The sequence below is a fragment of the Amblyraja radiata genome, chromosome 22 (assembly GCF_010909765.2).
Source record: "Amblyraja radiata isolate CabotCenter1 chromosome 22, sAmbRad1.1.pri, whole genome shotgun sequence".
In the NCBI taxonomy this organism is placed as follows: Eukaryota; Metazoa; Chordata; class Chondrichthyes; order Rajiformes; family Rajidae; genus Amblyraja; species Amblyraja radiata.
This window is the reverse complement of record NC_045977.1, coordinates 37,002,399-37,020,373: the sequence shown is the minus strand read 5'-3', so window position 1 is coordinate 37,020,373 and position 17,975 is coordinate 37,002,399. Positions and strand designations below refer to the sequence as shown.

Below are 17,975 nucleotides of genomic sequence, written 5' to 3'. Positions count from 1 at the left end.
TCTTCGACAGAATAACACTTGGCAAAATCATATATATTAAAGGATTAAAAAAACAGAGCAGTCTCCTCAACCAAAAATGTGGACTCATCACAGAGTGGAAAAAGGGACAGGATATTTTCACTTGCAAAATAAACAGTGAATCCAACTTGTTGTATCCTTCTGCGTTTAATTAAGTTAATTTTATGATTCAGATTCAGAATGGTTTCATTTGTTGGGGTCAGTGGTTAACTTCAAAATGAATGTCAAATGCCTTGGACAACACGATAGCTGCTAAGGTAGACACAAAATGCTGGAGTAACTCAGCGGGACCGGCAGCATCTCTGGAGAGAACGAATGGGTAACGTCTCGTCTTTGTATACAGTTCAGTTCAAGTGTATAGCAGTAGTGCATTGAGGCAGTAAGACAGAGTCTCGACCCGAAACGTCACCCATTCCTTCTATCCAGAGATGCTGCCTGTCCCGCTGAGTTACTCCAGCATTTTGCGTCTATCTTTGGTGTAAACTAGCATCTGCAGTTCCTAAGAGTAGATTCAGAATACTTCAGAGAGACGCCTAGCAACGTCATTTATTTTAAAAATCTTGCAACCTCTAAAGATTATCCTTAATATTCAGCATTTCTGGACCGGTGAGATCTTGCAGTTCATTTTCAATACCAAACATGAAAGCAGCACTTTAGAATTTCGTTCCCCTCTGAGTATTATTCCTTGGTTTGTCATGTAACGTTTTTTTATTAATAAAGTTCGGCATAAAAAAACCTGTAAAAAGGATTTCATGAACTCTCGCAAAAATTGAGGCAAGTGAGACTGAACCTTTACAAATTCCCAGAGAAACCGAGTGCTGAGAAAAGGTTAACATGAACGAACTCAGTTGCTCTACATGCAGTTAATTGCCAGTTGTTTGTGCTAAGTATAATGTATTTCACTCCCAGCCAAAGTCCTGGCCCGTCATCTGGTAGAACTTCTGATTAAATGGCCTGTAGAATTCTTTAAGCCGTAGGACAACATCCATATCTATTTTCGGGTGAGTCCTTCCCTTTGATTTGCCCAGGCAACGTGGTTTACTGCTGCCCTCGGGTTTCTTCAGACAGGGAAAGCCCTTGGTCTCGTTAAAATAGAAATGCTTGTCAGTAACGACCCTCTTAAGGCCCAGGAAATCCTGCACCCGGCCCATCTCGCCGGCCGGGTCGCTAACGAGCCTCTCCCCGCTCACAAAGAGGATCTTGGAGAGGGGGAAATACTGCAGCCAGTTCTCCAGGTGCTTGGCGTAGATGCCGATGCGGACCGCGCTCCACGTGGTGTCGATCAGACCCGTGCTGACGTTTTTAAAGGTCAGCGCCTGAAAGCTGGGGACCCCCGGGTTCTTGGACAGGGTCTGGGTGTAATCCGAGATGGCCCTGGTGGCAGGGTTCCTCACCACCACGATCAACTTGGTGTTCCTCGACATGGAGGAGATGCGCTTCGGGGCTTCTTTGGTGACAAAGTAACTGGGCGTTTTCTCCATGGTGATCTGTCCTTCCAGAGTCCGGGGCATGAGGTTCCTACAAAAACAAAGAGGCAACATCTCAGAATTAAAATAAAGGAATTCGGGAAAGGCAGTGCGAAATGTCAGCCTGTGTTTTCGTCAAGGCCCTTTTGTCAATGGATATATTCTTAACAAATATGTTCCTTCCCCCAGGCCCAGGCCCAGGCCCAGGCCCAGGCCCAGGCCCAGGCCCAGGCCCAGGCCCAGGGCTTCGCAGTCTCCTGATGATGGAAAGACTGGTCAGAGATTTTGGGACTTTTCCCTGACTTCTGAAGTGTAAAGTGTTCGATGGTCAGTCAGCTCACAACCACGGTTAGCGACAGGTGATTGAATCTTGGAGTACTGCACCCAGCTCCAGTTGGTTTAGTTTAATTTAGAGATACAGCATCAAAACAGGCCCTTCGGCCCACCGATTAACACTATCCTACACACACTAGGGACAATTTACATTTATACCAAGCCACAGGGCACCCAGAGAAAACCCACACGGTCACAGGGAGAACATACAGACAGCACCAGTAGTCGGATTGTAAATTGTCACTAGTGTGTGCAGGATAGTGTTAGTATAAAAGCCCTGTCCCACGGTACAAGGTAATTCAAGAGCTCTCCCGAGTTTAAAAAAATCAAACTCGTGGAAGCACGTAGAATGAACGCAGCGGGTACGTCGGAGCTCGGGGACGTCTCTTAGCGGCTCTTAACGCTAACGGCAGGTACTCAGGAAACGCGGTAAGCTCGGGAAGACTCGTGAAGATTTTTCAACATGTTGAAAAATGTCCACGAGAGCCCCGAGTACCGACGAGCAGCCATTACCGTAAATCTCCGAGTTCGAATCAGGGCAAACTCGGGAGAACTCTTTGAATGAACTCGTACAGTGGGACAGGGCTTTTAATCAACTAATAGTAGTGCAATAATAACAATAATAGTCTATTGTAGTTCAGAGTTTATTTGAGGTTGTAGTGTTTAATAGCCTGATGGCTGTAGGGGAGAAGCTGTTCCTGAACCTGGACTGATCCTGAATCGGACAGTACCCTAGCTTATGGAAGGACCGTTGCGATATTACTTAGGAATGGCACCTTGTGAAGGACACCTTCAGCCTTTGTGTTGCACGTGGAGAAGAGATAACTGGAAAGCATCATATTTAATTTTCATTGAAAGATTACCCCTCCTCACATTTTGATCGTCCCCCCCCAATTAATTTCTAGGGCGCAAGCATGGACAGAACGAGGAGAATTGCCACAGTTATTGAGAAATAAACGATTGTGTGAGTCCACCCAGCTCAAGTTCCAGTCAGAGAATCGTGAAACGGAAGCGTTCGCTTGGAGTGCGTCCGTTCCCATGCAACGTGTCTAGTCCGCACCCTCCATCCATCTTGTGCTTCACTCTTCCGTCAGCTCCTCCCCCCCCCCGACCTCTCGACACGTCAGCCTAACGCCTCGCAAATCCAACTGCTTTGTGTGTCCTGCGGAGGTTTAGGTTGATCAGCCACAGACTTATCACACCAGCCGACATCAGATGGAGGGGGAATGTGAACTGTGAAAATCTTGGCTGGTGAAATTTCACTTTGCCGCCTCAATAAATCCTACTCCTGTCAACATGCTGGTCCATAAAATAACAGGTTAATGGACATCTTCAAATCTCAAAGGCTTTCTACATTCTGTTTAAGAAGGAACTGCAGATGCTGGAAAATCAAAGGTACACAAAAATTCTGGAGAAACTCAGCGGGTGCAGCAGCATCTATGGAGCGAAGGAAATAGGCAACGTTTCGGGACGAAACGTTGCCTATTTCCTTCGCTCCATAGATGCTGCTGCACCCGCTGAGTTTCTCCAGTATTTTTGTGTGCTTTCTATATTCGGTTTTGTGGACGAGCATTACAATAAGTGCTTCGCTGTTTCCTTCCCCTAGCTAACAATGATCTATACTACACTTCCCCTTTGCTGTCTAATTTTCACACCTTACACGTCCTTATCTCTGTGTCTCTCCCTCTCCCTTGCCTCTCAGTCTGAAGAGGGGTCTCGATCCGAAACGTCACCCTTTCCATCTCTCCAGAGACGCTGCCTAAGTTACTCCAGAGTTTTGTGTCTATCTTCAATGTTTGGAAACATTTTCAGCTGTGGCTTCGAATTGCGGTTACTTAAAACGAGGTCAATGAAAAGAAACCCTGAAAAAATCATTTAAAATCGCGTCCCCTTAATTGCTTTCTAGTTTATGTTCTCCTTCTCCTAAGGAGGTTTGCACACATCTATGCATTTTTCAAAAGGTATAATTTATAGTCTGCATTTACTTTGAGCACTGAACGCTATAATTTCAGTTCATTTTGGTAAAGTACTAAAATGCAACAGTTTTCTGATTCTTCATTCCCTTTCCATCTTCCTAATCCTGTCAAATGATTTGAGGAGGTGGATGAGGCAGGTACAAAGAAACTCAAGAAGGGTCTCGACCCGAAACGTCAGCTATTCCTTTCCTCCAGAGATGTTGCTTGGCCCGTTGAGTTATTCCAGCTTTTTATGTCTATCTTCCATGTAAACCAGCATCTACAGTTTCTTCATACACAGCTACACGGAAAGGGTAGGTTTGGAGGGATATGGGCCAAATGCAGGCGGGTGAGACTATAGATGGGGCAGGTACACAAAATTGCTGGGGAAACTCAGCGGGTGCAGCAGCATCTATGGAGCGAAGGAAATAGTCGACGTTTCGGGCCAAAACCCTTCTTCAGAAACCCTTCTGTATAGATGGGGCATGTTGGCCGGCATGGGTAAGTTGGGCCGAAGGGCCTGTTTCCATGCTGTATGGCTCTATTATGTAATTGACAGATTGGAGACAGCATCTGTGGAAGGCACTGGGTACGTGACGTTTTGGGTCCACGTCCTTCATCAGACTGGGCGACGTTTCAGGTCGGGACCCTTTTTCAGATGTCTTCTTCTGCCATGTCTTAGGTCTGGGCCCTTCCTCGGACTTACCACCCAGAAGACCCACTGCACACAAGGCAAGCCCCCCGGCTACAATCTCATCCTCATGCTGCCATCCAAGATAATCGATAACCCGGAATATTTTATCAGGGTGGAACGGTGGGAGAGTTGCTGCCTTGCGGCGCCAGAGACCCGCGTTCGATCCCGACCACGGGTGCTGTCTGAATGGAGTTTGCACGTTCTTCACCTTGCGACCACGTGGGCTTTCTCCAGGTGCTCTGGTTTCCTCCCACATTCCAAAGACATGCAGATTTCTAGGTTAATTGACTTCTGTAAACTGTCCCCAATGTGTGGGATAGAACTAGTGTACGGATGATCGCTGAACACCTTCGCTCAGACCTCCTGGACCTACCCGATCTCCCGGATACCACACACTTTAATTCCCCCTCCCATGATTGTGTGATCGTCTGGGCTGCGATCACAACTCTCCCGTCTTGCTAAAGATAGACACAAAGTGGCGGGGTCACCCATCAGGTCAGGCAACATCTCTGTAGAACATGGGTAGGTGATGTTTCAGGTCTGGACCTTTCTTCAGGGGTGCTGCCTGACCACGCTGAGTTACACCAGCACTATGTGTCTATCTTGGCATAAACCTACATCACGCCTATTCTCGCTTGCGGTCTTGGGCAGAGCCGACTCCATATCAAGCTGTGGCGCATCTGGATAGGGCTCTTTGTACGGTTCATCTGTGGAAGTCGGCAAGAGTCATTGGAGACTTGCCAATTTACCGTAGGCTTGTGAAGTAGAGGTGTCGGTATGCTTTCTTGGCCACAGCCTCAAAGTGGTTCGAAAATCAAGAATTAGAACTCAATTTAACAGTTATTGAAAGGGAGAAAATCAGGTTTCAAATTAGTCATTTCCAAATTGCTTTCATTGGCTTGCTGCATGATTTTGTACATTGCCACAGTAATGTGAAAGTGAGGAACCAGCTGCTGAGAACACGTGATGTACGGGATCTCTATCAACTTGGAGTTGATCGGGTCAATGCAGAGTCGTTTGCCCAGAGTAGCGGAATCGAGAAGCAGAGGACCGGAGGTTTAAGGTGAGGGGGGAAAGGCTAAATAAGAACCTGAGGGATAACTTTGTTACACAATGTCGGTGGGTAAATGGATCAAACTGCCGGAAGACGTACAGTAGATGATGTAGGTACTATCATAAACATTTAAGAGACGTTTCAACAGCTACATGGCTAGGACAGGTTTAGAGGGATATGGGCCAAGCGCGGGCAGGTGGGACTAGTGTAGATGGGGCGTGTTAGTCGTCGTTGGTAAGTCGGGCCGAAGGGCATGACTCAAACTGCTATTTCTTTATCATCACTGTCTCTACTATACGTGATGATGAGGAGGATGCTGGTTTAAATCGAAGTTAGACACAAAATGTTGGAGTAAGTCAGTGGGACAGGCAGCATCTCTGGAGAAGAAAGGTCTCGACCCGAAACGTCGCCCATTCCTTCTATGTGGCCCATGTGGCTAAAGGGATCAGGGGGTATGGAGAGAAGGCAGGGATGGGATACTGAGTTGGATGATCAGCCATGATCATATTGAATGGCGGTGCAGGCTCGAAGGGCCGATGTTTCTATCCAGAGATGCTGCCTGACCCGCTGAGTTATTCCAGCCTTTTGTGTCTAGTCTCTACCATACGATACCATGGGAGCCCCTTTCAACAGCCAGACTATAGGGCGGCTGTAAGGAAAGGCTTGACCATACACACACTCAAAGGACACTTGGTTATGGTCAATAATTGCTCGTCTTGTTAACAACGGTGTTCCACCTATGAAAAAGAAGATCGGAGCGGCACAGTGGCGGAGCTGGTAGAGCCAGCTGCATGGACTCGGTGCGCCGAAGGGCCAGTAGCCACGTTATGTCTCTTAACTAAACTCGAACTAAACAAAGAAGCCATCAATGTTTCGCTGTCAGCTGTCCAGATTTAGTAGCCGTTGCTGATAATATACAAATACTCTGCAAAATAGTTTGAAGAACAAGGCGGGTAGCCAGGCAGAACAATGAAGCACATAATATGGCCCAGTGAATAATATCTTTCAAAGACCAACTTCCAAAGCAATCCGCAAATGCTTGAAATACCCATTAACTTTGAAGAGTGAGCCAAATGTCCTATTGAAGAAATGCTCATCAATTGAAAAGTTATTAACAAAAACAGAGGAATTAGAAGAAAAAAAAATCCAACTGGCCTTTCTCTTCCACCAATGCTGGTCTTTTGATTCACAAAAACACACAGCGAAAGTATTATGATACCTTATAAGTCACTTCATGGAAACATCCCACCTCATCCAGACTCATATGATCTCCAGGGTAAGTGAAGAAATTCCCAGACTAATTTGGGGTACATAATCTGGGACATTCCTACCATTCCAATGTTCGAAATTAGTCTGGTAGATCGCTACTTTCTTGCAATGCACTGTCTGCAATGTATTGACGTCTAACTCAGATCCGGACCTTCCCAGCTAAGCGTGCCGATTCTCGGTTCACACAAACCTATTTTTCCAAAACGCAGAGCACAGAACAGGCCCTTAGGCCCACAATGCTCGTGCCGAACATGATGCCATGACCTATCGGGATGGGCCCGGGGATTGGCTGAGGACATGCCCGAGAATAAAGAGGAGCCTGGCGTGGAGGGGGAGGGAGGGGGGGGGTGGCCGAGAATGAAGGGGAAGTATTGCGGACCATGTTGAACAGTTTGTAACTTTGTCGAGGCCCTACACATGCCCTCCCTTTGCATACACTGTGTATGGCATTCACAACAAAGAATTTCACTGTGGCATGTCACATGTGCTAATAACGTTTCATTATTTCATTCATTCATTCACTTATCTACCTGCACAAGACCCACATCTCTTCATTGTCCCTATCCAAAAGTCTTTTATATGCCACCATCATATCCGTTTCAACCACCGCGTTCCAGGCACCCAGCACCCTGTGTAAGAAACTTTGCTCTGAAGTTGTTGCAAATCTTGACGTACACCAGTAAGCCACACAACCCACCTCCTAAAGAGCACGTCAAATCCAAACGTTTCAGTCATTCCCAGTTATTCCATGCTCAGTTTTTCCCCTTTTAAATGAACAATATCAAGACAATCCCTTTGGAAGGAAGGTTTAGCTGGGAACCGCTTTACAGTTAAAGAAAGACGCAGTGCTGGAGTAACTCAGCGGGTCAGACAGCATCTCTGGAGAAACGGAATAGGTGACGTTTTGGGTCGGGTCCCTTCTTCAGACTGAGAGTCGGAGGAGAGGGAAACTAGAGGTGTGAAAAGCTACAGAATAGATCAGAGCCCGCACCGATGACCCAGGAAAGGTGGAGCCCACAATGGTCCATTGTTGGCCGTGGAGGAAGTGATAACGAGGGGACGCGAACAGGACGTCTAGGGTGGGGGAGGGACGGGGAGAGAGGGGATGCAAGGGTTACTTTGAATTGGAGAAAGCAACGTTCACACCGCTGGGGTGTAAGCTGCCCAAGCGAAATACGAGGTGCTGTTCCTCCAATTGGCGCTGGGCCTCACACTGGCGGTGGGGGAGGCCCAGGACAGAAAAGTCAGTGGGGGAATGGGAGGGAGGGGGGGGGGAGGGGGGGGGGGTTCAAGTGTGACAACCGGGAGCTCGCATACCTTTCTTCAGACTTTACAGTGACTCAGGGCCCCACTTTTGATTTTGAAAAGAAGGGCTATTTGTTTGTTTAAGAAGGAACTGCAGATGCTGGAAAATCGAAGGGGGACAAAAATGCTGGAGAAACTCAGCGGGTGCAGCAGCAGCATCTATGGAGCGAAGGAAATAGGCGACGTTTCGGGCCGAAACCCTTCAGGGTTTCGACCTATTTCCTTCGCTCCGAAACCCTTCTTCAGACCTAAGGAAATAGGTAACGTTTCGGGCCGAAACCCTCGGGTTTCGGCCCGAAACGTTGCCTATTTCCTTCCCTCCATAGATGCTGCTGCACCCGCTGAGTTTCTCCAGCTTTTTTGTGTACCGGCTATTTGTTTGTGCTTTGCAAAAGAAGAAATGCAGTGGACTCTAACCACTTCACTGATTCTACCTCAGGCAAAAACCGAGTCCTCGAAATGATTTCCGCACACTAATGATTTTTTTGCACAGTAGTCGGTAAGGCATGGGGTTAGGTTCCACGCTGAGTCCACTCCCTCCAGCCATACTCTCTCTTCACCACACTTTAATCCTCATTCCCCGCCATTGGCAACCGCCTTAATCTCCCTGCTGACCAATGGAGCCTTTACTACAAAGCAAGGAGGCTGAAACGATCTCTTGACGGGCCTGATATTTATATGCGCAAGGAGTTTTGTGCAGGCAGATGAGATTAGTTGATCTTGTCATCGTGTTCGGCTCAGATGCTGCTGTGAGCCAGAGGACCTGTTCTGTGCTGTACTTTTAGCTGGGTTTGGAGAAGCAGCATAGAAACTGGCCCTTCGGCCCACCGAGTCCACCAGTTCCGTGTTATCCCTTTCACATCCCACGCACTAGAGGCAACTTACGGAGACAATTATGCAGCCCAACAATATTAACAGTGCAAACCCACACGTCTTTGGGATGTGGGAGGAAACCGGAGCACCCGGAGAAATCCCACAGAGAGAACGTGCAAACGCCACACAGACAGCACCTGAGATCAGGATCATAGAAACATAGAAAAGAGAGTATGAAGAGAGAGTATGGCTGGAGGGAGTGGACTCAGCGTGGAACCTAACCCCATGCCTTACCGACTACTGTGCAAAAAATCATTAGTGTGCAGGAGTAGGCCATTCGGCCCTTCGAGCCTGCACCGCCATTCAATATGATCATGGCTGATCATCCAACTCAGTATCCTGTACCTGCCTTCTCTCCATACCCCCTGATCCCTTTAGCCACAAGGGCCACATCTAACTCCCTCTTAAATATAGCCAATGAACTGTGGCCTCAACTACATTCTGTGGCAGAGAATTCCAGAGATTCACCACTCTCTGTGTGAAAAATGTTTTTCTCATCTGAGTCCTAAAAGATTTCCCCTATATCCTTAAACTGTGACCCCTTGTTCTGGACTTCCCCAACATCGGGAACAATCTTCCTGCATCTAGCCTGTCCAACCCCTTAAGAATTTTGTACGTTTCTATAAGATCGAACCGGGGTCTCTGGTGCTGTGAGGCAGCAACTCTACCGCTGCGCCACCGTGCCGCTCTTACTTCAAGCCAAACGCTGACATTTGAATCCACTCCAAAATAACGTTATTGTTATATTCACTATAGACAATAGACAATAGGTGCAGGAGTAGGCCATTCGGCCCTTCGAGCCAGCACCACCATTCAATATGATCATGGCTGATCATCCACAATCAGTACCCCGCTCCTGCCTTTGTTTGGTCACCCGATCAGCAAGCTCTACCAGTTGCGACACTGTGCCGCCCAATGAACCATAGTTAGCCCGCCCTTACATCCATGTACACAGCTTTCCACCAGGTTTCGGCCCGAAACGTTGCCTATTTCCTTCGCTCCATAGATGCTGCTGCACCCGCTGAATTTCTCCAGCATTTTTGTGTACCTTCAATATTCCAGCATCTGCAGTTCCTTCTTAAACAAGAAACTATCTATCTGCGTTAAAAATATCAGTTGATTTGGCCTCCACAGCCTTCTGTGGCAATGAATTCCACAGATTCACCACTCTCTGACTAAAGAAATTCCTCCTCATTTCCTTGCTATAGGAGACGTCCTATCCAGCACAAGTTTAAAGCACAAGTGTTTCAGCAAGTAGCTTTCGTATTTTAGACTGTGGAAACGGTGACTAATGGTGGTCAGGCTGGAAGAAGGGACGGGAGGTTCCTTTGTAAATGACAGTGTTCGGGACTGCGTGTGATTTCTCTGCACGTTCGACTTCACCATTGCCAACAGCGATGTCTGGCCGAGCTTATGTTTCCAGCCACTGGGTCAGTGTCTAATGAATGAACCTGCTGGGGATCACGGCTCGTCTCTGTCACCATTGGTGGCAGCTCTTGTTCTGCCTCACAGCCCCGGCCATCTAATCCTTAAAAGGTTGCAGCACACAATCAGAGACCAACGCCAGTGGCTTACACCAGCCTTCGCTGCCTAGGCATTATTCCTCTGTCTCAGTGGCACTTTCAGCCCGGGATATACTCAGAGAGGGATGGGACTTAAATAGGCTGATAGTGTCTTCATATCTTTCAGAATACATTGTTCAGTCTTTGTGAAAGATATATTATAGAGAGAGAGAGGGGGGGAAGGATGGGAGAGAGAGAGAGAAAGAGGGGGAAAGAGAGAGAGGGTGAGAGAGAGGGAGAGAGCAAAGATAGTAAGAAAGTCAGAGGAAGAGGGAAAGAGAGAGAGAGAAAGAGGGGGGAGAGAGAGAAAAACAGTGACAGAGGGGAGAGAGAGAGAGAGGAGGGTGAAGAGAGAGATGGGGTAGAGAGAAGAGAAAGAGAGAGGGAGACAGAGAGAGGGGATGGGGAATAGAGAGAGAGACAGAGGAAGAGAGCGAGATGGAGGTTGAGAGATGCGGGGAAGGAGAGAGAGAGAGAGAGAGAGAGAGAGAGAGAGAGAGAGAGAGAGAGAGAGAGAGAGAAGGGGAAAGAGGTGGGAGAGAGATGGAGGAGAGAGAGAGAGACATAGGCCGAGGGAATACTTTCATTTATTAAACAAGGAATCACTATGCGCAGAAAGAGAATGGCCACTGCTTGCTGAGGGGCAGCTGACCAAACGTGGATCAATTATACGATGTAGTGAGAGGAGCAAAGAGAGAGAATCTCCAGCCTGTGTTGATCAACTACACGTGCTTCGATTCTGTGATCTTCACACTTACTGAGCACAAGAACCAGAATACCGTCTTGTACTCCACCTGACATGGGATATTGGGCATCAGAGAGGGTCTTTCAATCCCTTACGGATTCTGCATGAACCTGCCCAGTCTCCCGAGTGGCTGGCGGCACAAAAATACCCATCAAAGAACGCGCTTGAGCAGAACGCCCAGTTCTACTAAACCTTGCCAGTTCCACCCCACCCTCTCAGCAGCTTTGCAGCCACATTAAACTGTTCAAACGCTTCTCTTACCACTGATGTTGGTAAAATCACAAATGGAGGAGGAGGCCATTTGGATGACCCTGTCTTTGCCGGTCGATCAACGCCTATCTCCACCTTCCAGCTCTGGGTCCAGAGGCACGAAGGTCAAGTGTAGAGGTACGTGGATAGGAAAGGTTTAGAGGGTTATGGGGAGAAGGCAGGAGAATGGGGTTGAGAGGGAAAGATAAGATCAGCCATGATTGAATGGCAGAGTGGACTTGATGGACTGAATAGCCTAATTCTGCTCCTATAACTTATGAACTAAATGAACCAAATGCACGCAAATGGGGCCAGCTTTATGTTCCCAACGTGCATTGGCCCTCTGAACACAAACTCCTGACATAATTGATTCCTACAAGTCTCTTACCACACCACCCTGAACACACACGCATCTCACCATTGCCATCGGGAAGAAGGTACAGGAGTCTGAAAACTGTAACGTCCAGGTTCAGGAACAGCTTCTTCCCAACAGCCATCAGGCTATTAAACACGACAACCTCAAATAAGCTCTGAGCTATAATAGACTATTATTAGTCTATTAGTCCAGCAATAGACTATTATTCTTATTATTATTATTATTGCACTCCTTTTCTTTGTTTTTTGAGTATGTGTGTGTATATATATATATATATATATATATATATATATATATATATATATATATATATATAATATACACACAAGTACACACACAAACACACATATGTATATACATAGTTTGTTCAAGAAGGAACTGCAGATGCTGGAAAATCAAAGGCAGACAAAAGTGCTGGAGAAACTCAGCGGGTGCGGCAGCATCTATGGAGCGAAGGAAATAGGCAACGTTTCAGGCTGAAACCCTTCTTCAGACTGATGTAGGGTGCGGGGGGGGGGGGGAGCGGGAAGAAGAAAGGAAGAGGAGCAGCCAGAGGGCTGAGGGAGAGCTGAGAAGGGGAGGAGACAGTGAGGGCCTTTCTTCTTCCCGCCCCCCCCCCCCCACATCAGTCTGAAGAAGGGTTTTGGCCCGAAACGTTGCCTATTTCCTTTGCTCCATAGATGCTGCCGCACCCGCTGAGTTTCTCCAGCAATTTTGTCTACCTTATATGTGTGTGTGTGTGTGTGTTTGTGTGTGTGTGTGTGTGTGTGTGTGTGTGTGTGTGTGTGTGTGTGTGTGTGTGCATGTGTGTGTGTGTGTGTGTGTGTGTGTGTGTGTGTGTGTGTGTGCGTGCGTGTGTGCGTGCGTGTGTGTGTGTGTGTGTGTGCATGTGTGTGTGTGTGTGTGTGTGTGTGTGTGCGTGCGTGTATGCGTGCGTGTGTGTGTGTGTGTGTGAGTGTGTATATATACACTGGACATTTTTTTCCTCTCGTTTATCATACTGTTTACAGTGTACTATGTTTACATATTCTGTTGTGCTGCAGCAAGTAAGAATGTCATTGTTCTATCTGGGACACATGACAATAAAACACTCTTGACTCTTATTACTTCAAAAACTGGAAACGTGCTACTTGGAATAACTGCTCCCGCTGTAAGACGGCTTGGAGTGGTTAAGTAGGAATCAATAATGGCAACTTGTATGTTTCACTGTGGCCTGGAGGTGTGTAAAACACGGACTGACAGGAAGGTTCGGTAGAAATCAATGATGTCAGGAGTTTGTATCCTGAGAGCTAACACGTAAGTTGAAAATATAAGGGCCTTTGCTCCTTCGCAAATTAATCTTTTCCAGTGATTATTTTATTTTGTCTTATCCTCCAGTGCTTTAAGGAATAAAGTCCTAGCCTGACCAATCTTTCCCTGTACCTCAGTCTCTATGATCAGGCATTACTTTCTCCATTCGGGAATACAGCGCGGAAACACGCCCTTCAGCCCGACTGAGTCCGCTCCGACCAGCGCTCACCCCGTACACCAACATCTGTATCCAGATACTTATTGGTAGTAATCGGTATTAGTATTGATTTAATATTGTCACGTGTACTGAGATACAGTGAAAGATTTTGTTCAAAATTTCGTGGAAAATGTTGTGAAGGTGTTTTAATCACCACTAATTGTAGAGACCAGTTTACAGTGTTTAAAAAAAAATGGAGACTGCCATGTCTGATGCTTAAGATGCTGTACTGTACTGTACTGCTGTGGCACATTGAAGCGCAGATAGATTTTTATTGGTAGACGAGTTTAGTGAGTTTGACTGATTATATTTTTTATGAGTTTTAATGGAAATACTGGATCATTTATTTTACATTGATTAACCGCCTTATTAAAAAATGGAAACGAGCAATACTTCACAAATGTTTTTCTACTTTACTAACGAAAAAGAGGAAGAAGGTTGGAAGAATTTTGGCTTCCGTCACAGATAATAGACAATAGACAATAGGTGCAGGAGTAGGCCATTCAGCCCTTCGAGCCTGGTCATGGTCCACGATCACAGTGAGGAACAATTTACACATTTTCTTTAACCGAAGCCAATTAACCTGCATGTGTTTGGAGTGTGGGAGGAAACCGGAGCTACCAGAGAAAACCCACGCAGGTCACGGAGAGAACGTTCAAACTCCGTGCAGACAGCACCCTTAGTCAGGATCGAACCCGGGTTCCTGACACTGTGAGGCAGCAACTCTACCACTGCGCCACTGTGACACCCTGAGGATAATTCTTAGGACAATTCTTACAGTAGTAAAACTCTGATAATTCATCGTTCCATATTTCAGAAATCCCTTGCTTCAGCAGCTGATGTTGGCTGAGCAGCTTTTTAAACTCACCAAGACCCCATTCCAGTGCTCCCTTTAGACACACAGCCTGATGTGGCAACTGCTCTTCTCTTGTCCGCCTCAACCTGTAGAGAATGGTGAACACAGCTCAGCCCATCACGGGCTCAGCTCTTCCATCTAGTCCATCTCCAGGCTGCACGGCGTCAGGGAGGCTGGAGGTATGGTCAAGGATACCTCTCCTCGTCTCTACCCATGATAGACACAAAAAGCTGGAGTAACTCAGCGGGACAGGCAGCATCTCCGGAGAGAAGGAACAAGCCGAGATCCTTGTTCAAACATCACCCATTGTTTCCCTCCAGAGATGCTGCCTGTCCCGCTGAGTTACTCCAGCTTTTTGTGTCCATCTTCGGTTTAAACCAACATCCGCAGTTCCTTCCAACTCATTTCCTCTTTTCTACCTTCTGGGAGAAGGAACTTGAGAACACGGATGCCCAGACTTAAGAACAGCTTCAGCACCACTGGAACAGTGCAAGAGATAAAACAGTGCATGCCCAGCTAAAATATATGAATCATAGATATCTATGATTTATAGACCGCACTGACCAACAAGCCCCATCTACACTAGTCCCACCTGCTTGCGTTTGGCCCATATCCCTCTAAACATGTCCTATCCATGTACCTGGCCAAATGTTTCTTAAACATTTCGAAACTACCTGCCTCAACTATCAAGTCAAGTCAAGTCACTCTTATTTATACGGCACATTTACAAAGCAATTCTCGTTGGCCAAAGTGCTTTACATTGGTGGAGGTACTAACGTTACACAACAGTGGTTCATAGATTAATTACATACATCACTACACACACATAGCCCTCGCTCAGAGGACGTCAAGAAAGGCTTGAGAGTAAAGATGAGTTTTTAGTCTCTACTTAAAGGAGTCGATGGAGGGGGCGGTTCTGACGGGAAGGGGGATGCTGTTCCATAGTCTAGGAGCTGCAACCGCAAAGGCACGGTCACCCCCTGAGCTTATGCCTAGACCGCGGGATGTTTAGTAACCCCAAGTCGGCCGATCTGAGGGACCTGGGGGTGGTGTGGTGGGTGAGAAGACGTTTGATGTAGGTGGGGGCAAGCCCGTTAAGGGCTTTGTAGACATAAAGGATTACAACAAACCAAAAGCTTTTCACTGTACTTCGGTGCATGTGACTATAAACAAAACTAAAACTGTATCTCTAAACTAAACTAAACTAAATTAGTCAAATACGCTTTGGATGCTTCCTTGAAAAATTCAAGAAATCATTATTATACTTCATACATTGTAACCTAAGATTTCTCATCACTTCCACGATTCATCTTTTCTGATTAAATTAAATGAATCCTTCATGCTCCGAAATTCCTTGTTTTGTTTTTCGATGGACGAGTTAGTGCCTCCTTCAACGTTGGATGCCCCCAACTACCAGCGGAGTCTGGCAACTCCGCAAACTGGGGAATTTTAGCGATGATGATGATGCAGGATAGATGCAGGAAGGCGTGGAGCTTGTTAGGGTGGATGAACCAAGTGGGATCAGCTGCCATCAGTTCCTTGGCTTTCCAAAGGTCTGCGAGTCAGTCTCTGCAATGAGAAACAGCTCGAGTCCCCGTGGTCCCATTTTACACACTTCCACTTGCTCCAAAAAAAACATAATTGTGGCCAGAAGGCCAAATCCAAAATGTAAAAGCTCACCTCTAACTTCTTCATTTCTCCAGGGTGGAATTGTTTGCTAACTCGACTCCCAGGTGGTTTGAAGACCAGGTTGTGTACATGGTAGCGACCAATTAGTTGCCATTCCATTATTATTGTCCACTTTATACGAGTGAAGACAAATCGGGTGTTTATTGTATTTTTTATGTTACAACATTTTCTTTGTGTCTTTACAGCGCAGTCTTTCCTTGTTTATCAAAGTAAATCCGTTTCACCTTGCCTCATAACATCTCTCCCAATGAGAAAAGTGCACTGTGAATGATACAGTGTCTATTTCTGCTTCATTTTCTTTAGTAGTGGATGCAAAATTCATTTTAAGTTGCACGCACTAAATGTGGAATGGAGGAATCTATTCATCTGCCGAAATGTGCTTCCATCGACACCCATTTAAATCTGGGTTCTCCGGCACTGTGAGGCAGCAGCTCTACCCGCCGCTCCACTGCACCACTAGTTGTGGGGTAGTGTTACCGAGGCAGGTTCCTTTCAATGCCAAGAACTAGTGTCACGCCAACACATCTGCGAAAACCTGGAGCTTTTAAAGGGGCGGCACGGTGGCGCAGCGGTAGAGTTGCTGCCTCACAGCGCCAGAGAACCCCGATTACGGCTGCTGTCTGTACGGAGTATGTACGTACTCCCCGTGACCCGCGTGGGTTTCCCCAGGTGCACCAGTTTCCTCCCACAATCCAAAGACGTGCAGGGTTGTAGACTATTTGACTTGGTATAATTGTAAATGATCCCTAGTGCGTGTAGGACAGTGTTGTTAGTATGCCGGAGCGCTGGTCGGCGCGGACTCGGTGGGATGAAGGGATTGTTTCCGCGCTGTATCTCTAAACTCAACTAAGAGGGGGTAGTTGAGGCAGACACAAAATTAAACTAAACTAAAGCCAATTGTGAGAGAGCGATTTCAATGGATAAAGTGGCAAGACTCACCTAAGCTAACAACGGGGCTGCTCAACCAGCTAATGAGGGGAAGCTACGTGAAGTTTGATAATCCAGCTGGGATGTATTCGGTTATTGATGAAATGTCATGCATGTGAAGGCAGCTTTAGTGATGGGGACCCCTGTGAATGCCGGGAATCTCAGAAACAGGTCGATGCGAGTGCACTGTTGAACGGAGAAGACAGCGCTCTTGTTTACAAGGGAAGTGCAGACAGTGGCAGTGCCACGATGACAACATCAATCTGGCCTTGGGACTCAAGGGATGCAAGAGACCTACGACTTCAGGGGCGGCACCGTGATGCAGCGGTAGAGTTGCTGCCATACAGCGCCAGAGACACGGGTTCGATCCCGACTATGGGTGCTGTTAGTCTGTAGGTTAATTGGCTTTGGTAAATAAATGTGAATTGTCCCTAGTGTGTAGGATGTTTAAGAAAGAACTGCAGATGTTGGAAAATTCGAAGGTAGACAAAAATGCTGGAGAAACTCAGCGGGTGAGGCAGCATCTATGGAGCGAAGGAAGAGATGACTTTTCGGGTCGAGACCCTTCTTCAGACTGATGTGGAGGTGGGGAAGGGGCGGGAAGAAGAAAGGAAGAGGTGCAGACAGTGGGCTATGGGAGAGCTGGGAAGGGGAGGGGAAGGAGGGAGAATGCAAGAGTTACCTGAAATTGGAACTGTTGTCTGATAACCCTCTGATATTTTCGCCACCTCCAACGGGACCCCACCACTGGCCACATCTTCCCATCTCCTCCCCTTTCGGCTTTCGGCAGAGACCGCTAACTCCGTAACTACCTGGTCAATTCTTCCCTTCCCACCCAAACCACCCCCTCCCCTGGCACTTTCCCTTGCAACCGCAGGAAATGCTACACTTGTCGCTTTACCTCCTCTATCCAAGGGCCCAAGCAGCCTTTCCAGGTAAGACAGAGGTTCACCTGCACCTCCTCCAACCTCATCTATTGCATCTGCTGATCCTATATTTTATATCTAATTAGGAGCACAATATGCAATCTGCATATCAGTCACAACAAGTCTGAGAAAAAATATCTCTCTCCTTGTTCATCAGTCACTGAAAGTAAG

General features: G+C 47.0%; 1 protein-coding gene across 1 annotated transcript in view; it reads right to left on the bottom strand.

The window, feature by feature from the left end:
* Positions 1–421: 421 nt before the first annotated feature.
* hs3st6 (heparan sulfate-glucosamine 3-sulfotransferase 6) overlaps positions 422–17,975 on the bottom strand; it is a 108,391-nt gene continuing 90,837 nt past the window's right edge. Inside the window, exon 2 of the mRNA XM_033041064.1 lies at positions 422–1,536. Within this exon, the coding sequence (XP_032896955.1) occupies positions 918–1,536 (619 nt within the window). The 3' untranslated portion in view covers positions 422–917. The remainder of the gene's footprint in view (positions 1,537–17,975) is intronic.